The sequence below is a fragment of the Netta rufina genome, assembly GCF_964035555.1.
Source record: "Netta rufina genome assembly, chromosome: 15".
Lineage (NCBI taxonomy): Eukaryota > Metazoa > Chordata > Aves > Anseriformes > Anatidae > Netta > Netta rufina.
This window is the reverse complement of record NC_140138.1, coordinates 888,961-909,884: the sequence shown is the minus strand read 5'-3', so window position 1 is coordinate 909,884 and position 20,924 is coordinate 888,961. Positions and strand designations below refer to the sequence as shown.

Here is a 20,924-nt window from a genome sequence, read left to right as displayed (position 1 = left end):
CTTCGATCGAGCTGCGGAGCCCACGGGCGGCTGCAGCAGCAGGGGCAGCTTTGCCTCCCCGGCCTCCCGGTTCAGCGCACGAACCCGGCGCTGGGCACCACCCCGCAGCAGAGCCGAGCTGCTCGGCCCCTCGCCTCGAGGCTGAGCCGCACTGAGAGAGGAGCGGGGCTGTCCCCGCTCAGCCGGGGCCCCCAGCGCGGCTCCTCCCTTCTCGGGAGCGCGGTGTCCGGCCCGGGGGCAGCCTCTTAGGGCCGGCGAGGGCGGCCCCGGCTCAGTCCCGCACGACGGCCGCAGAGCGAGGCCGCGCTGCTCGCCCCCGCTGCCCATGGCGCCCCGCCCGGGCCCGCTGCTGCTGCTGCTGCTGCTGCTGCTGCTGGCTGGTGAGTGCCCTGGGGCTGCGGACGGGGCTCGGGGGCAGGGCTACAGGGGCTGCGACCCCGGCCTGAGACCTGCCCCCGACAAGGGGAGCTGCTGGGCCGGGGGGAGGCTGGAAGGGGGCTTTGCTTCTTGGGGGGGAGCTTTGCTGCCTTTCCCCCCCCCTTAACAGAAGTTCATCAGTAATGGACAAAATGTGTAAAAGTTTGGTATGTAAAACCCAACTGCAGGTGTAATAACCTTTCCACAGAGGCAGGATGTTTTACCATACCCATCTCAGGGTGTTAAGACACCCGAGGCACAAAGTTGTCCTGAAGTAAGGAATTGCTGGTGCTAGGATTGTCTGCACAGCTACAGCGGGCTTATTCGTAGAGACTGACTCATTCCTCGGGAGTAAGTTACAGCACGGGAATGTAGTTAAAGGACCCCTGCCTCGTACCTGACTATAACAGACTGCTCACTTAGCAGGTATTTAATTTTTTTTCGTCCCCTACTTATTAAATTAATATCCTGTTTCTTAAACAGTATTAGAGACCAGTTGTAATAATTTATTCCATTTCCTCATAGATTTTCTGAGGCATTCATCAGCATAGTGCCTGAATGTACTTACTCCATGCTTTTTTGAAACTATACCATCATCATCCCTCTTTTACAGATAGGTAGCTAAGTTAACACATAAATAAAAGCATCTACTAATTTTAGGTTTCCATGGTGAAATGACAGAACCCAATCTTATTTTCTGCTACTTTAAATGACAGGAAACATCAACTGCTCAAAGCCTAGCTCTCAGCAGTACACTCGTAATTTGTTTCTCTAGCCCTGGGATATTCAGCAGGCTGGCACCATTGAGAGGCATTGTTTTAAAGGGTTAAAACTAACCTCATGCTGAACCTCTCTAACAGCTGTAAGGATAAAATCCAGTTTTCCAGAATAGCATTCAGCTGCCTTAACTAAGAGATTCGCTTTTGTCTTCCTGCACTTGTCCACACATTCTTAAACCACTGGCAAATTCAGCAAACTAAATCTCACAAATAGAAAGATCTTAAGGACAAGAGCCTTGACCTGTTCTTACAGCATACCCTCTGTACAGAATGAATCAGGGGTCTGGGGAAAAAAAAAAAAAAAAAAGTTACCTGATTAAAGACCACAAGGTAATGTGCTTGCATAATGGGGCCAACTTTATGTTCCACAAGGCTCACTGCCCCAATTCTAGTTCCTCACTTCAGAGTGCAAAAGTAATCTTCAGAGTGTAAAGTAATCTTAAAATTGGTATAGCATTGTTTTTCCTTCAACCTTTACTTCCAAATCAGGTATCACATCCATTTAAACTTGAGTTTGCTGATCTCGTTAGTTTTGTTTCCCCCCTAACCTCCAAATACTTGTCTGTAAAGCTTTCTTTTGAGAGCAGGAACACCTGAAATTTTAACATTTTTTTTGGCTTTATTTCACAGAAGTTCTGATAAAATATTTTGTAAACATTTATTGTGCTGCTAATACACTAACGCTATCATTACCGTGCCAATACTCCTCCTGTTTCTGTCATTATGTGAGTTCTAGGAGCATCCTTCATTGCTTTTATTATACTTGGGTTATAAAGCTGTTGGAACAAACCTTTCCTTCAGCCTCATTTTGAGCATCTGGTACAATACAGCCTTGCTTTATACCTGGATGTCCAGATGCTGTAACATTGAAAAATTCCAAGGATAAAGATTTCATTTCCTTTTAATTTATGTGGCATACTTCAAAAAAATTATACTTGAGCTTGCCATGGAGTAGACAGTTCATCACTTCCATTTTACCTGGATTTAAATATGGGACTGTGATTTCTCCGAAGTTAACAGACAACTGTGATGTAACCAGAAATGTGATTTGGAAGTTCTTACCTTTCTCTTTCTGTCTTGTTGCCCTCCTACACCTTCCTTCCCCAGCAGCCAAGAACCAAGATACACTCTGTACATTCTTCACTTGCTTCTGGGGTTTCGTCAGTTACTAACATGTACAGCAAACCTGGCTTTGCTGTTAGCCACTAATGTGGTTCCTTCAGTTGTTACTGGCTAGCTACAGGACTAGCAAAACTAACCACTTAAGATTATAAGCTGTTTTAGTTTGTAATGCTGCAGCCTTACTGCAACATTTTTTTCCAGTAATTTATTGAACCTGTACTGATAGCAAAGGTAAATGTTTTCAATGCTGATGTAAAAATAACTTAAGACTTAAAAATTTCTGAAAATAGGTTGGAGCCTTCAGTATAAGGAAATGCTGCCTATTTACCATCCAGGGTCTTTGATGTGTTAGCTTAAACTGAAGGATGACCTGAAGCCCTAAAAAGAGTCACATGGTGTCCCAACGTTAATCTGCCCAGGACCTAACAGCTTTAGTATTGAACTGATGGCTACAATAAAGTCCTTCAATAGTCTTGTTCTGTAGAAATGATGGTGAGAATCCCTTAAACAACCAACATTTTTTCTAACTTCCCTATAAATGATTCCAAGCACCCACATGCTTCTCTGCTCCCTGAAGGGGAATTATCATTAAAATATACATTAATCATACAGTCTTCACAACCTTCACATACATCAACAAAAAGAATTCCCTCCCAAATTTATACACACACCCTTCATCCCTTCAACTTATTATAACAACAGAAATTCCTCTCTCCCCCAGAAAAGTCAGTTACTTGGCATCTTAACCTAGAAATTAGGATACATTAGTGGAAAAAAAAAAGTACCCCATGAAAAAGGATATACTTGTACAAGTGTGAATTTTATATTATATAAAGTAATAACATAGGCAAAATTGCATTTTAGGATAAGGAGAAAGTCACCACTTAGGACATCTAGTCCTAGCAGACTTGTGGATCTAGACCACAGAACATGCTAGCTCTAGCCAGTTTTAAGAACAGAAATGACTGAAGTCTGTCATTATATGCTGCCTTCATGGGAGGAAAACACAACACCTTTTCTGAATGCTGTTCAGTATTCTGCTCACTACCAAGTAGGGGAAAAGGGATTGGGTCAAGGACAGTCAATCACTGTGCCCCAGAGTTTCAAAAAGAAAATGGAGCATTATTTCAAAGTACTGATATATATTATCAAAGTTAAAATAAATACTAATAATGTAAATGACTGTGTCTGCACATTAGATTCAACGCAAAGTTTTTCTTCCATAGTTTATAGAGGCACTCTTGGGGAAGCCCGTTTAAGGAACAAAAGAGGAATTCTGGAATTAGCCGGAGCCATTAGATGTACTACAGGACGATCTCCTTTTGCCTACCTACGTTATGGATGCTACTGTGGACTGGGAGGAAGAGGATGGCCCAAGGACAGAGTAGATTGGTAAGAGTAACTATTTATCTGAGTAGCAAAGTGCTGAATGCTTGCAAATGACAGAGAAAAAGGACTAAAATATGAATTAGGCCTATTTAACATCAACACGGGAACTGACTCTAAATTCTTCAGAATGCTAAGAAACTCTGAAATTATTTAAATAGTATCACTGTAGACCTACATGAGTCTTTATCTCAAACTCTTACTGCATTAATATTTGTTTCATGGTACAACTGAGTTTTCTTGCTGTTGCTGCTTGGCCGAAAACTGAAGTCTTCTTAGAGACGTTTTAAAAACTAAAACATTCAAACTATCTATTAAAAAAGCCCCAATTGCAAGTCTTTTGATTCTAATTCTGTTTTGAACACCAATAAAATGGGATGAATAGTACATAGAAAGTTGTGCAAAATTCAACCTGTGAAAAATAACTTTTGAATAAGAGGAGCTATGAATCATTACTACAATAATTATAAAACCAGTCCTTTTAAATTTAGTATGAGACCTTATTATACTGACTACCGTCAATTTAACTAATAATTGAATGGTAGCTGTCAGGGAGATGATTTCATGGTTATTGTGGTTAAATAAAAGTTAAATAAAAGTTTTACATTTTCAAGGTTATCATTATAACAATAAATTTCCCCACCATATGTTACCTCTTGGTTATCACTTTCCAACCAGATTATATTGTAAAACAAATTAAAACAAATACCTGACACTTACATTTGGGGTAGAACATACAGAAAGACATACAGAAAGCTTGCATCTGAGTTTTTTGCACAGAGTAGTTGTGTTCAGACCTTAAACTTTTAGGATCTTTTCATATGTATTTCAAGCTTTTGCACATAAGTTCTGTTGTTTTAAAAGAGAGTATTTGTGGTTGCTGCTTTATGGCTGGGAACACATGAAAAGAAGGATCTGTTATTAGTTATAGTTAATTGCATAACCAAAGATAGTGGCGAAGCATCTATAGTAAGCTAATCTTTCCTTGTGAGTCTATTTCTCACTTCACAGAAGTCCCATAATAGCAAGAAGCTTATTCTGCACAAGCCATGGCTATGTAACATTAAGAACAAGCCAGAAGTGGCTTATTACTCTGCTTCTGCATTTGACCAAATTAGTATTTGGCACTAATTAAAACGTAGCATCAAACACTCTTACCAAATTGTATTTCTTATAGTCATGAGCTACACTGTGAACTGTTTACATTCAGAATTAGGTCTGAAAACAATTTAAGTGAAATTACAGAAATACTTAATCAGAAGCAAGAATGTCTGTAATGGAATTATTTGTATAATACTTACTGCAATTCAAATTTATGCCTATCACAAAAATAAACTTTCAAATGGAGACAATTTTTATTGATTTTATAAGACATATAAAATACAGAAGCATTTGTTTTTTATATTAAATTCTTAAATTAGGTCTAAAGTTATTCTAAAAATATAAGAGAGGCATTCTTAATAAGACTGCTATTTCTGTAGAGACATGAAGATAGACTGAACTGTGGCAAAAAAAAAAAAAAAAGAAAAAAGAAAAAGCCATACTTCCTGGTTTATTTACCTTAGTCCTGCTATGAAGACTCTGAGTCCATTTTTTTTCTTTTGTTTCTTGGAAGACACTTACTCATACATGTAAAAGGGATGTATTGAGCTACTTAAAAATTGAATAGCAAAATGCCTGTAAAGTACTGCAGGATGTTTAAGTGAAGATTGTTGTACAATTACCAAGTAATTATTTAACAAGCATACAAAAAAAAGTCATTTCAAGTGAGAAAAAGTCAATGCCGTGAGGTCTCTTGCAAACAGATTCCTCAGGCAACCTAAACACCATTGCTAAACATCACGTACATACTATAATATGATGGTTGTAGGCTACCAGGAGGTAACTGAATGACTGAATGCAAAAAGCTTGCGGATGCATCCTGTTCTTCCACTAAGGAAAAAGAACAGTCTGCAGCAAAGACTTGCAAACTATCTATCTGAATTCAGGTCCTTCCCTACTTGCTATTCTGGGCTTGCAGTGTCTCCACACCATATGAATAATTATTTTTTTTAAGCATTAAAATATGCCATTAACACTTACCTATACTGTTTAGTTCCACAGTGTGATAGAAAGTCTATGAATTCATTGTCTCAAATGTGAAAAGAATAACCTTTAAAGCATGATCTGGGGTAATTTTCTATTTTTTTTGTATGACAGGGAGTAAACAGTTTTAGGTATATGACATTAAACTGCAACCATGCCTATGCGTTACTGAACAGTTCACCTGCACCATCTAAGGACTTTGCCATGAAAAGACATTTTTGGTAGTATGCTTTGGCCTAACAAGTTTTCTCATCTAACCCCCCCTCCCTCCCCCCGAAATTGTTACAAAAGTCATCAATAAGTGACTTATTTTTCTGCCAATTATTATCTGACAAACTATACTGGTGTTTAATCATCTTCTTGAAAGGGGCTGAAAGGGAGGGGGTAGGCATTTTTTTTAAAACTGAGAATACTTGATAGATTCTTACAGATGAAAGGGAAAGTTCAACTAAATCAATGTGTATCAGACACTTTTTTCCCCTGAAAGAATGCTTAATGTCTATATTATCTGTTAAGCAGTTATCCTGTTTTGATTCAGTTAGGCAATTCTTTGCACATTCATACATTTACTGTTTTATTACTTTACAACCTACTAAATATGCTGATAAAAAGCCATCTGGATTATGTGACTGTAAATTACCACAGTATGAATTAAGGCAAACCCATTTCTGTTTCTCTCAGGTGCTGCTTTAACCATGACTGCTGCTATGGTAAGGCAGAACGAGCAGGTTGTCACCCTAAGATAGAAAGTTACCACTGGGAATGTGAAGACAATGTTGCCATGTGTGGTGAGTGGACGGTTAATGTTTTTGGGTTTATTTTTTCTTGCACTGATTGCCTCATGGACTTCATAAAGAGATGCTTCCTTAACTGCAAAATCCTTATTTTACCTTCCCTCCTTTTGCAACCTCTTTGCAGGGTAAGCTATTTTTCTAGAAAGCATGACTATACCAACTGAATGCAATTTCTTTTTCTAAATCCCCACCTGCTGACATAACCAAGCAAAATTCTGATCTACAAGTTTCTATTATTTTTTCAGAAAATACTTCAAAAATAAACAAACCAACCTACCCATTCTCACTCAAGCTGTGTAACGTGTACATATATTAAGGAACCCACGCTATGCCATGGTCTCCAACTGGAAAGCAACTACAAACAGGGACAGAAAATTACAGCTGTTTAAAAGGATCATTTTTATACTCAGCAGAAAATATTACATACCATTTCTAAGTTCACAATGTACACATTTTTGACATACTTACCACTGACTGACTGCACACCACACTGCTAGTGACTGCAATGCACAAGTGACTGCAATTAAAACTTAAAAGTTCAAACACTGAGGTAATAAGTTATTTGATGAGTATATTTGTTTATTGAAATAGCGTGTCCACAAGCCATAAAATGTAGATTTGAAAATTCAACCTGATAAAGCTTGTTTGATTGCTCCAAAATATGAATGTAATACATGCCAAGCTACAGTATAAAAGGGAGGGACAAAGAGATGATAAAGAAATGAAACAAATATATGTAACAGGGAGAAGCAGCATGTCTTTTACATGATTTGTTTACAACACTCAGTGTTTTCACATATACAAGAACTTTTTGAAGCTATAACACCTAAGAAGCCCCCAAGCTTTGCAAGCCCTTAAAACACTTAACACTTTAAAAAAATATGTTTTTTAAGTCAAAGTTATTTTGCATGTATGCTACTACCCAGAATACAAATCAGCTTAGTATCTTATTATTTGCATTGCAAAAGTGCAGGCCCTTTTATAAATTTGATTAAAAGTTAACTCTCAGACTGACATATTTTACAGGTAGCAGGGTAGGTCATTCAGAGAAAACAAAACAAAAACCCTCGCTTCACAACTAAATTTAATATTTGCCTGACCTGAAATCAGATGAAGGTTTTTGATGTTATTTTCTTTCCTCCTTTTCATTCAACCCCTATTTTGCCCAAGCATCTAGCTCATATAGACTCTCTACTTAGTAATTTCCTCCTCCGCTCTGGAAGTGCTAAGCATCTTCTCTCTTAAACTATCTAACAGTCAAATTGCAGTCAGCCTATGTTTGGCTGTAAAGGTTCTGCTCCTATTCCAGACCAGAAGCTGACATTTTGAAATACTAGTCAAGACAATAAGCATATCAGCAATAAATAAAGTTGGAACAAAATAATAAAATAACTTTCTCAAATGGTATGCCAGCAAAGTTTGGAGCAATAACCCTTCCCCTTCTCCTCCCCAAACCCCCCCCCCAAAAAAAAAAAAAAAAAAAAAAGAATAGTTCTTCTCTAGTCTTCTCAGTTAATATTTTATTTATACTACTTACGCTATTGAGAAGCTTATAGGGTAGCTAGTTACAACATCAATGTATATACATTAAAAACAGTCCCATTTCATAGCAGAATTTGAGTTTCTTCATCACAAAACTGAATGCTTGTTCTGCTCCTAGACAAATCTCAAGCAGAGATCGAGGTAAGCTTTCACGCTCTGACAAAACATAATCAAAATTTTTTCAGTTTACAGACTGCTGCAGGAAAAAAAAAATTGCGTTTCTAGGTTGGCACAATAAGACTAAAACATACTGCTGTGGAAGAAACCGTTCATGCCAACAAGAAACGTTAATGCTAGAAGACAGCATTCATGGCAAAAAACCCTACTAAGTTTCTGTTAAGGACTACAGTTACAAAACAACCATGGCTAGAGATGGATTTTATTGTACTTTAACATACTTTACCTAACTTCTTACAGAATACCTTAATTAAAAAAAAAGGGGGGGGGGGGGGAGGGGGGAGAATATAAGCTGAAGATAGAACACCTTTGCATTCTTTATTACACATAGATAATTTTTAATGCTACATCCTTTAATGGAGTAAAAGCACATGTGAAATGGAAATTTCTTCCCAAACTCAAATTTCACTAGAGCAAAAGGGCAGGCAAAGAGGGTTACATATCACTTTCCAGAGGAATTAGTTACCAGAGTTCCTTTTCTAAAGAAGGTAGAGAACTTTTGCTAAAGCAAACCATGCTTATGTATCCTCTATTGCTGAGCTGTCCTTGCATGGAGCTCAGTCTAAATACAACAGATTTCCCAATAAGCAAAAGAACTGTCTTACTAAAGTTCAGTATAGTTCCTGTTGCATTTGAACTACAAGAGTAAAATAAAGTATGATTGCTGTTTTGTAAAGGATTGCATTATTTATCTGCCAAACATAGAATAGGAAGTAATGATTGCCGTAGTTCCATTTGTTATTTCTAATTACTTCAAACTAATATCAAACTTATTTGTTTTCTTTCAGAATCAATAGAAGAAAAGTGTCAAAAAATGGCATGTGAATGTGATAGCCAAGCTGCCAAATGTTTTTCTAAAGCTCCCTATCATACAAAGTACCTTTTGTGGCCAGATGTTATGTGTGGTGAGATTCAGCCTGTGTGTAGATATTAGGTACAAAACATCAGCCTTTATGAAAACTCCATATGCATTTAAAACTAAAAAGACTATTTTTGTCACAGTATTGACAAGAAATGATTTTTCGCTTTCTTGATTCTCCTTCCTGCCACTCTAGCTTCTCTGTCCCAGAACAGCTGAAGTAAACGTTTACATTCTCATTTATCTTTTACAATACATGGACTAAAAAAGCATGTTCAGTAGTTTGGTGTAAACTTTTATTTACTATCTCAATTCCTATTTAGTATTTATCAGTTTAATGAGTAACTGACTTAAAATTTGTTTGAATCACAGAATAGTTTGGGTTGGAAAGGACCTTTAATGACCACCCAGTTCCAACCCCTCCTGTGGGCAGGGACACCTTCCATTAGACCAGGCTGCCCAAAGCCCAAACCCTATCCAGCCTGGCCTTGGGCACTGCCAGGGATGGGGCACCCACAGCTCCTCTGGGCAGCCTGGGCCAGGGCCTCACCACCCTTACAGCAAAGAATTCCTTCCTAATATCTAATATTGTTGGGTTTATATTCAGATTCATAATATCATTCACTCTAAGTTTTCTATCCTCGCTTCCCTGGAATGTAAGATACAATCCACACTTTTCCACTAACATTTATCTTAACATTTGTTACATTTGAACTGACAGGAAGGAACGCATAAAGTGACAGCATCAGCGTAAAAAGCCCTCTTGTCCATATTAAATGTTAATTAAATCTAATTCAACTTTTGTATCTCACTCTACTTAAGAGGTCCTACCTGTATTAAAAATTGCTCAACATAGTTTTTTCTTTTGAAGCATTTACCGTCAAAGAAAATGTCAAGCACTTTGATATAAAATAAATACAACTTCTTTAGAAAGGATTAGGATTAAAAAAGGTATCTTTAATCTTTAAAAATATTCATAGGCAGATTTAAAGTTTAATATTAATGATACAAATGAAAAAATCAACAACATAATGCAAGGCAACACAGCTCTTGAATATTTAAGAGCTTCTCCTTCAGTCAAAAAAAAATACATTAAAAAATGGCAATCCAGTTTATACAAAATAACCTTCCAGTCAACATTCACTCACAGATCTAGATACACATTGCAGTAAGACATAATTACAGTGTCAGGTCACTTATCCAAAATAATCCCTTTAAGAGATAATCCTGAATTTAAGGATTAGCAACAGACTTTAAGAGGAGAGCATTAAAGAAACTATCGATGAAATCTAACTGATCTGAACAAAACAAAGCAAATTGAATCGCAAATCACCAATATCTTCCAAAGTGCAAGAAAATGCAGTCTTTGCCTTCAACAGGGGGAATTCTAGAACAAACTTTACTGTGCATTTGACAGTCACAACTTCACGTGTAAAGCAGGCTGAAAACACTGAAGTACTTTCAATATCAAGCCTGTCTAGGAGGAACTCTCCTTTGGCAAGTTTAAGTTCTGAGCAACACATTTCCCTGGTATGAAATACTAAGTTAAACACTACAGTAGCTGTTCAGAAGACACCGATTTTAAGACAGAATAGAGATGTTTGATTTGATCAAAAATATGATGACATGACTAAGTTTTAAATGGCAAAATCAGGAATACAGATATACTTTTTTTACTATAAAAATAACTTTGGATAATAAAGCCCATCCTCAGAGTTGGAATCAACTGTTTAAGAGTAACTTACCTTAAGGCTTTTTTGTATCTTTAATGTAATCCAACATTTTCACTGCCATATACATACAGGAGAAAAAGCAAAGTTTCTTTCAAATAACCACTTTTAGAAACTAAATAGCTCAACATTTCTAATGCCAATCACTGCACTTGTGTCTCCAAGCGCCTTACTTCTTTAACCACAAGATCAATGTTTATAATTGGATTAAAGTACAAGGCCCAGTAAAACAAACAATTGCAGACAAACTGAGGTATAAAAGGCCAAAAAATAGCAACAAAAAGACCCTGGGTTGAGACTTTCCAGAAATGTCTCCACATTCTGTGAGGAATAGTCCTGTGGAAAAGGAAAGGGAGAGGCTTAATGGAACTTTGTTTTTAACCATTCTAAGCCAAGTTAATACATGCTGCAGCCTCAAATTATTCAACGCTTACTCAGTTACCTGCAAAGCATCATTCTGCACTCCGTAGAAACTTTCTTAAATATAGTAATACTACATTTTATGTGAGGATGTGTTAAGTCAATTTATTCAGACTACAAGCTACAGCAGTTAAAGTGGTAAAATTCTGGATTTGTCATAGATTATGTTCATATACTCTGTTCTCGTTTGAAGATGTTCTGCCCCCTAGCTGCTGACAAAGAAAGTGAATACCCCATATACATGTATGTCAAACCAAGACTTTCTCCTATGCGACTTCTAAAAACTATAAACAAAAGATCAAGCAATTATGAAGTGATATTAATACTGTTTTGGTCTTACTTCAGGTGTAACTTTCCTGTTACTTCTAGCAATTTTGATCACCATCAGAGGTGATATCAGTCTAACTAAACTAAGTTGAGGATACATCCTTTAGTAACTATACCATAAGTATATCTTGACAGAATTCTTGCATGTTTAGTTCTCAGCTGACAGCTAATACCATTTACCATAAAAGGCAGGTACACATTAACTCTTATCCTGAGAACTAATGGTTAGGAACATGTATATTACCATTACTGCATTTGCTACATCTGATCAGTAAAACCAGCTGTAAGAAATCCTTTCAAGTATTCACAGCAAGAAATATATTCAAGACTGGAAATTAGTGCATGTGCAGATTTAAATTCACATATTCTTATTAGTTTCAGAGTTGTGGTTAGACACTACATGTAATTTCAGTAAGCAAGTGTGAAGTCATAAGAGACTTATTTTCCAGTTTATAAGGTCACGTACTTCCTAAACCCCTCAACAAGCTCAGTAAGACTTACTTCAATTCTCTTCTTGACCAGAGCCTCCAAAAGGAGAGTAGCTCGAGAACAGAGAGCAGCATTGCATTTACAATTATAAATCTTGATGTCCAATAGTGCACATCCAGCCAATCCCAAGCAAACTCAGCTATCAACTGGTATGGCACAAATAAATACTTCACAATGAATTCTCTCCACTGTTTCCAAGAAGGATCTTTGAGGTCCTGTAAATTAGGAAAAAACAAAACAAAACAAAAAAACTGTTAAACGGTTTCCTACTAAATAGACACAATACTGGCTGGCTTATTTCCACTAGTCCTCTGTTGTTTTTTTTTTTGTTTTGTTTTTTAAAAAAATGAAAGCAGTAATTAATCTTTTTTTTTAATGCTTTCTAGTAGATAACACTGTAATACAGTAATTTCCATTGGAGTAGCACAAAACATCACAAATGTCCAGACTTTATAATGCCATTTTTTAAATGTGGATATTTTCAGATAAAGGTTTTTCTACAGTCATGTGACCTTAAAAAAAAAAAAGAAAAAAAAAAAAAAGAATCATAAGAATCGTTTTCACGTGTTTAAAATCCTTAAATATCTTGCTAAAGGTTGTAACACTGTTAATCTCATTCAATAAAATAAGAGGAACCATTTACTTTACAATATTTCTTTTTAAAAAGTTGAATGGTAATGAGATGAAATGATGAATCACAATTTTAAGCAACTAAATTGCTTCAAATTGCTTCAACCATGCAGCACTTGAACACTTACTAATAATTTTGTGACAATATCTTCATACTGGTTTTCTTGCATAGGACAAATTGTGTGGATGAAAGGTAGGAAAGCTTCTGCATAATCAAACAGATACAAGTACAACATACTGAGTCTCGGAGAACTCTTCAGTGCATACAGAATAAAGAGTGATTTTCCTGGATTTACTGCCTGAAAGGTATCAAATTTAAAACAATGAAAAAATTAAGGGACACATCAGTTCTTAGACTTTTTAAAAAGATCATTTTTCAAATACAACAGTTCCTTAACATTGCTTTTGACTTTAAGAGAATTTTATTTGAAATACATTTTAAAATTACTTTATATAGATTACAGACTTTATAAAGAATTTACCTTATATTCCCAAAGGTTCTGTGGTGGCTTAACACCTAAAGTTTTGACACATTCCAATTCTGCCATAATAGCTTTTCTATGATTATTGTTCACTATACTGTAAGGCTCTTTTGTGAAATCCTCCTCTGTCAGTGTGAGAAGGAGCCTACAAAAGCAGAAGAATTCAGAAGGTAAACAGTGACTCTTCACCAAAAAGATATGACTAACAAATCAGTAATTACATAATGAAACAATAAGCTACTGATAGAAGTTATCACCTTTTGGATTACATTCCACATGGAGTATTCTGAATCAACTGCGTTTCAGAGCCTGGGTTTTAAATATCCTTCTTTTCAAGTTTTCTCTTGCCTGCTTTCAGCACGCAAATTTAGCAGCTTGTTGGCTATCACTGAACACAATTCTTCAGTACATCACAGATCTAGTCTGGTCTCCTGATATCAAACCTAGAACTCCTGGGTTGAGTGCAACAATGCATATAGCACACATATTTCCGCAAGAAAGAAAAGGTGGGGGGTAGATAATGCATTAGTAGAATTTTACTTTCAGTATCATTTCAGTCTACATTGTTAGTATTTAAACAAGTTCTTAGAAAATTTTCTGTTAGGTTGCTTAGTGTCTACTACTAAAGTTTTCAACTATAAGTGTTAAAACTTACCCTGTATTTTCCTTTGCTACATCCATAGAATATTCCCACTATCTATGGAACAAAGCCTGGTCATTTTATAATATACCATGTCTAACAAAAACTATCTAGTAGTCCACTCAAATGACAGCCACTCCTGACAATTAGACCCCTCACCTTCCATTTACTTTCTCCAGCAGAAATTTCTCTTTATAATGTGAAGCCCATGGGCCCAGTTGCTCTAGCCAAAGTATCACTTCTTCAGCAGTCCATTTAGCAACTGGCTTGTGGACAAGAAGATCATCTTCAAATTCTCTGCTACTCCAGTGATACCCAAGTAGTACTACCTATATGTAGATTAAAAAAAAAAAAAAAAGAGATCCTTTGCAAAGCTAATATATTATCACACAAATAAATGTGCATTGATGGACTTGACATGCAAAATCTTTCATGCTAAGAACCCTGGAGAATATTTAGGTTACAAGGAACTATCTTGAAGTTGTCTAACTTCCATTTGTTGTATATTACAATCATAGCTGCTGACAGACAACTCTGCTACCTTATTTACTCAGCTCAGCTAAAATATCTTCTATACAACCCTTTTTTATGTGCATGTAATATAAGTATATTTATTTACATATTAAATGAAGTATATGGAAAACCATCCCAACGAAACTTACTGCTACACCAGTTAAAGCTGTCAGAACGCCTGAGAAAAACCCTCCTCCTCGAGGATTAATTCTTCCCGTGTTTGGAGCTGTAGAAATCTGGTCATTCCCATATTTTTGGAAGGTTGTTAAGCTGCGTGCTACATCACTGTTTTGTTGAATATCTTCTTTTCTTTGTTCAATTGCATCAGAGAAAAGTCTTTCAATAACATCCCTAATGGGAAAAATACTTGTCATTGACCTATAACCATTGAGGCCTAGCATTCAGAAAAGGGATTAATTTTAAGATTTTTGTTTTCCAGCCTCTACTGAAGACTCATCTTTGAAAGCAAGAAAACATCAGTTAACAATACTTAATAAAATTAAACTTAAACCAATTACTTTAAAACTTTATTTTTCTTAGCTTTTAAAGATGGAGGAAGTTAAAAATCTCACATTTAAAAACAACAATCCTTATCTCATATATAAAATCAGTACTGTGTACACCACTAGGATGCCTTGATCATTCCAAAATTCTAAGCAAGAAACAACATAAAAGTACACCATTAATTCTATAAACTATTTATTAAAAATCCTATTAATGTAGGCCAATGTTGTCTTGAACACACTGCAAGAACTTGCAGGTAATTTAAGACAACAGTTTGATATTTTGAGCTTTCTTCTGCCATAAGATCATACTTCTTCCTACAAATAATTCTTAGTACAGAAATAATCACAAACTTATCAAGGATCCTTCTAACTTCAAATAACTGGTTATTTCCCAATATTTTTAACGGATGCAAGAAAAACAAACAAGCAAACAACACTTTACTTTCATGCAGAAAAACATGCTTGAACAGTTCAAAAAAAAAAAAAAAAGGCAACAAGGTATAAGCCTTCTGGCTCTAAACATCCTTGTGACAGTTCAAATTACCAATAAAATACAAGAATTTATAGCAGATTCAAGAAACCAGACAGTTAATTTTGGTTGTTTAAGAAATAATTTTTTAAAGAAAAGCACATTACAATTACCTGAGAAGAATGTTGACTTTGGGGAATCCTTCCCATTTTTCTCTGCATTCTGGACATTCATTCTTCTTGGAGGATACCCACCACAAGGCTAGGCAATGTCTACAGAAACTGTGTCCACAATTCAGGGTGGTGGGATTAACCAGAATGTCATAACAGCAATGGCAATGGAACTCACTAACTGATATTCGCCGACTGATTTCAGGGGTAGCACGTGCTTTAAATTCTGCCCTCTCTGGTTCACCTCGTGAAGTCTCATCTTCTTCCATTTCCTTTTATACTTTATGCAAACCAAAAGCTCTCTCAGATCTTCAAATCTGGTACAGCATTACTTCTGTAAAGCAACAAGTCCCAATAAGAAAAGTTTATGTTTAGATGTTTAGAATTGCAAGAAGTTTATTTTATCATCATAACATCTGTCACTCTGATAGTTTTAAACTTTTTAACTAACTTAACTCTCTCCAAAATGAAACTTTATCTACTTTTTCGAAAAATATGTATTTGTTACAAACTACAATCAAAATCAGACTCTAGATGTAAAGTGTTGAGCTCAGTCTCCCTGTATGTTTTTTTCCAGTGTTAGGTAGCACATGAAAGTGAAACCAAAAACCTCACCAACTCTCCAATTGAGACACCCATCTTATTTTGGCTTTGGCCAAAATCAAAAGAAACATCATTAGAAAATACCAGGAGAGAATAAATAAAACAAACACCAGAATACACGCAACATTTTGATCTAATTTACTCTGGCCCTATTCTTTACAAGTATATGGAATAAAATTTAACAAAGACCAATGCTAGGCAATGTAAAAACCCCCAGTTCATTTAGTCACATGCCTCAAAATTATAAGGGATTGTTCTGTTTGCCATCTCAGTGAAGGACTGAGCTCTGCATTAATTTCTTTACTAGTAATTAACCATTGCTGGTATTTCTGAAAATGCACAGCTGAGAAAAGCATAGGATTTCCACATCTTTTCCAGTGTAAGTTTCCCCCCCAGCTTGCCAAAAATATCATCCCATTTGTTTTATATTCCTACTACACTCTGGCAACTGGTCGTATCTAGTTTCTTAGAACACACATTGATCCAGATGACTTATCATTACACGTGAGAAAGGACCAAGGGCTGAAAGATTTTCCCCTTGTACATTAACAAACTTAAATACGCTTACGCTCTACCCCATCTGACTGCTGCTCACTACCGGGTTACTATCTTTCCATCCAGACCAGACCAAACACAAAGAAGTAAACATGCGAGTCTGTAAGAAAAAAGAATAATGAAGCCGACAAGCAGTACAGCGCAACATACCGATAGTGCAGCCAGGCTCCCCAAAGCGCTCACCACCACTTCTCTTCCCAGCCAAGCACAGGCTGTCAGTTTCCTACGTAAAGCAAGCGACAGATCACTTCCAAGAGGAAGAAACCAAACCACTCTTTTGCGTCTGAAAACGTCCTCCTAATTTTCTAAAGGAGAGGCAGCGGGGTTTTCCGCAGACCTACCTCACCTCAGCACCAACCAGGAGCCTCAGAGCTCCCCCGGTGGCTTCCCCACTGCCCGCCCGCTCCTTCCCGCCCCGGTGCCGCCACCTCAGCCGAGGCCCGGGCCCAGGGCGCCCTTCTGTTCCTCCCCCCCCGAAGCGGCGCCAGGCGGGGCCGGGCACACCTCAAGCCCGCCTTCCCCTCACCGCCGCTAACCCCAGCCCCTTCAGAGCTCCCGGCCCCCTCAAAGCCCGGCGGCCCTGCTCCCCACCACTCCCCCTCAGGCCCAGGCCCAGGCCCAGCCCGACTCGGGCCGTTTTAAGCCCCGCGCTGCGCCATGCTGTGGCACCGCTACGCGTCACGGTGCTCTTAATGCACTCCCACACTCGTGAGTTGGGCTGCGTTTGCTGAACACACGTCTCCACGCTCATCTTCCTTCACGGAAACGTGGTCTAATAAACGAGGTTTATTTTACAAGCTGAGATCTAGAGAGTTAGTTGCAGAGGTCAATTAGGCTTCTAGAGGCTTGTTCAACAGCAGAGCTAATACATACTGCAGTGAGCTGGCTCACACAGGCTATTTTTACCACATTTGGGAGTATTTCTCTATATAACACACATTCACAAATATTTATATGTCTCTGTTCCCTTACTGTATTTCTTTTTGACTGGAGTCCAAAACAAACTGATTTTTTAAGTACTATTGAGATGTATTTTTCAGTGTGTGATAAGAAGTAACATTTTCATAAAGATTTTGTCCATGTTCGGCTTGGTACAAGCTACAAATCCAGTTCAAATGACATCTGAGTTACCCAAATCAGATATCGAACATTACCATTAGTTCAGCCTATTTCAATAATGAAAGTAATAGCTTCTCATTGCTTCCTCTCCCATATTATCCAGGTGTCTCCAGAAGTCAATTGTTCCTGTGCTGACACATGCATGGTCCTATTTTTGTTTGCTCTAGAACTATTCTAATCTGATTTCTTCCGGGACAGAAAAACACATAGCTGAGAAGTTTATCAACTCTTTGAGCAACAATCCAATACTTGCATACCACACTTGCATATTTATTTGGTTTACTTACCAATTATTGCTTCTTCACATACAAGTGGAGTTCCATTAGCAATACTGCAGCTATTATTGCTTGGATCTGTTTGTGATTAAAAAAGGAGCATCCAATTCTGACCTTCTTTAAAGTGATATTTTAAAGGTACTAAACAAATTTCCATTGACATGGAATAAACAGACATATTTGTTCAATCATACACAGCATTGTTAGATTTTTTAAACACAGTTTTAGTTATAATGGTTCAGGGATCATAGGAATGATTTTGGACTCCAAAACAGATTTCAGCTTTAGTCAAATAACAATGAAGAATTCCACTATCAGCACAGAGTAAATGGTAAGTCTGTACCAGCTAACTTCCAATGCTTCATAGCCAAAAAAACAATCACAGAATCACAAACTTTCTAGGTTGGAAGAGACCTCAAGATCATCGAGTCCAACCTCTGACCTAACACTAACAGTCCCCACTAAACCATATCCCTAAGCAAATCATCTAAATGTTTATCATCTAAACATCTTTTAAAGACTTCTAGGGATGGTGACTCCACCACTTCCCTGGGCAGCCTGTTCCAATGTCTAACAACCCTTTCGGTAAAGAAGTTCTTCCTAAGATCCAACCTAAAACTCCCCTAGAGCAACTTAAGCCCATTCCCCCTCACCCTGTAACACTGTAATTAGCTGTTTGCCCTGCTCTCTCTCAAGACTACCCAGTCATTTGGAAAGCAGCCAAGCTTTTCCTGTGTCATTAAAAAATGGGAGTTTTTAGGAACTAAGATTACAAGCTATGTTTTCATAAGTGCAGTTACTAATGTATATATGGAAAAAAAAATCAGGTAGGCACTTATTTCATTAGGTAAATATGTTATCTTCTGAAACTAAACAGAAGTGAAGATGTATGCCTCTGAAACATTAAGGACAATTACACAATAATTGATATTAAAACTTGAATAAATATCATAAGAATTATAAATTCTTTTTAACACCTAATAGCATTTCCTTTTCATTGCAATAAACTTTTTATAGGAAAACAGTTAAGAGGAGAATATTCCAAAAGTGGATCAAAGAACGAGCAGCCTAGGCTGTAAACATGGTCATACAGAATTTGATTTTTCTCCAGAGCAGACCTTCTCATAAAAACAAAGGAAGACAAATGACTCTCTTCTATTTGAACTTTAGTTCTGTAGCTTGGGACAAACTTTTTGTTTAAAAAATATCCAAAAGTAAATATGAGAGGATTAACTGGACATTAGACCAGCAATGAGAAAAGACGTGTAGAATCAAACAGTAGTTCAAATTACTATAAATTAGATAGAAAGTACTTGTGATGAATAATTGCCAGACTCCACAAAACCCCAATTAAGCAGGGTATTCTGCTTTAATGTAAAAAAAATAATAATATGCTTTTTACCATATATAGGTGGCACATTGCCAAGATGCTGCATTCTTAAAACCAGAGCATACAATACTATATCCAAGGTAAAATTGGATTAACTTGTAGTACAGATTATTACGCCACATATATCACTACATGAATATTTTTGTAGCTACTGTCATCTGCAGAGGAGTCAATCCTAAGTATAACTGTGCTGTTTTAGTCCTGCTATATGAGTTCATTTTTCTCCTCCAAGTTAAGAAGAAACTGTTTTTTTGTTTTGTTTTGTTTTGTGTGTGTGTGTGTTTTTTTTTTTTTTAATAGCTAAAGCCCCAAAGGACAGTTAACAGTTTCACATTTTCCTTTTAAATACACAATAATAATACCTACGTTTGAAGCAGGAAATCTCTCTTGCTTGTAATACATAATACTTAATATTAAGTAACCACACTTTATTACAGCATCTGACGTTTTTATTTGCAGTTTATTTAGCTTTGTTTTGTAACTGAAACAGACTTCCTGGATTGCTCAGCCACTTGGGGAAAAACGTTAAATTTCTAAAACAACTATCAAACTTTGTGTTTCTTTCTTTTTTTTTTTCTTTTTCTTTTTTTTTGTTTCTTTCTTTTTTTTTTTTTTTCTTTTTTCTTTTTTCCCTTAATAAATTGTATGCATGTGAGTTGAAGGGAGAGAAAAGAGGAGAGAAAACACAATTTGCTTAAAGTATGAATATAACTATTAGCCAGTGATCTCTCTGAGCTAGGAAGGGTCACAGCATTATACTTACTTTCAGGTTATCTCTAATATTATTTCACACATAGTACTGCTCTATGCAGATCTTTTTGTTTCCAGAATAAGTACAAAGATTTACGCTACCTATTAGTAATGTAACATTCCACCACTTTTTGTAATTCTGTAATACAGTTTATCATAATTTTACAACTAAATGAAAACAGGTAGCAACTTGTGAAAACCACACTGCATTCTAGAAAACTGTTTAGAAAACACAAGATCTATCCTACTAAATTTAAGTGACTTATGAACCTCGAAGAGAGGTTCAAACTTCAAGCAAAGTTACCTTGCAGTTTGCTTTTCCCTTGGAATAACATTTGCATTTTTTCTATATTATATCTAAAGTTCAACTTTGATTACAGGTACATTGGTTACTACTAATTCTCGATTTGTTGCGTGTATCAAGTAGCTGAGCCCAGGAGATGATGCAAACAAATTTCATTCTCTAACACACATGGTTTATGTCACCAAGCAAATATTACTACAATTGTGGCCCATGCATTGGGAAAACTAGGTTGCTCTTGAAAATCAGTTGGTGTTCCCTCCCTGGAGACCCGGCTCCATTCCACCACAGAGCTGCCCTTGAGGCTCTGCCTTCTCAGAAGCACAGCCCTTCTGTCTCAAAGCCTTGGCTTGCAGCTGTGCTGCCCTGGGCCTAGCGCCTCTTCTCCTTGGGC

General features: G+C 37.0%; 2 protein-coding genes across 2 annotated transcripts; one reads left to right on the top strand and one right to left on the bottom strand.

The window, feature by feature from the left end:
* Window positions 1-325: 325 nt before the first annotated feature.
* Window positions 326-10,024, top strand: PLA2G10 (phospholipase A2 group X; the record flags this gene model as incomplete). Its single annotated transcript, XM_084295790.1, has 4 exons — window positions 326-380; window positions 3,545-3,710; window positions 6,471-6,577; window positions 9,091-10,024. 4 exons carry the CDS (start codon window positions 326-328, stop codon window positions 9,234-9,236), a joined length of 474 nt encoding a protein of 157 aa, XP_084151916.1. The 3' UTR covers window positions 9,237-10,024.
* A 117-nt stretch (window positions 10,025-10,141) lies between these two features.
* Window positions 10,142-17,101, bottom strand: BFAR (bifunctional apoptosis regulator). Its single transcript, XM_084295706.1, has 8 exons — window positions 16,846-17,101; window positions 15,541-15,871; window positions 14,542-14,743; window positions 14,039-14,208; window positions 13,240-13,384; window positions 12,886-13,056; window positions 12,140-12,342; window positions 10,142-11,227 (listed from the first exon to the last, which is right to left on the bottom strand). Exons 2-8 carry the CDS (start codon window positions 15,804-15,806, stop codon window positions 11,035-11,037), a joined length of 1,350 nt encoding a protein of 449 aa, XP_084151832.1. The 5' UTR covers window positions 15,807-15,871; window positions 16,846-17,101; the 3' UTR covers window positions 10,142-11,034.
* Between the last annotated feature and the right edge of the window lie 3,823 nt (window positions 17,102-20,924).

Bases quoted from the DNA above. Each gene is read 5' to 3' on its own strand.
- BFAR (XM_084295706.1), bottom strand. From the start codon at position 15,806: ATGGAAGAAGATGAGACTTCACGAGGTGAACCAGAGAGGGCAGAATTT. The intron at 14,744-15,540 runs GTAATTGTAATG...TTTTCCCATTAG, and splicing joins AAAGTCAACATTCTTCTCAG to GGATGTTATTGAAAGACTTT. The intron at 11,228-12,139 runs GTAAGTCTTACT...CCTTTTCCACAG, and splicing joins TGGTCAAGAAGAGAATTGAA to GACTATTCCTCACAGAATGT.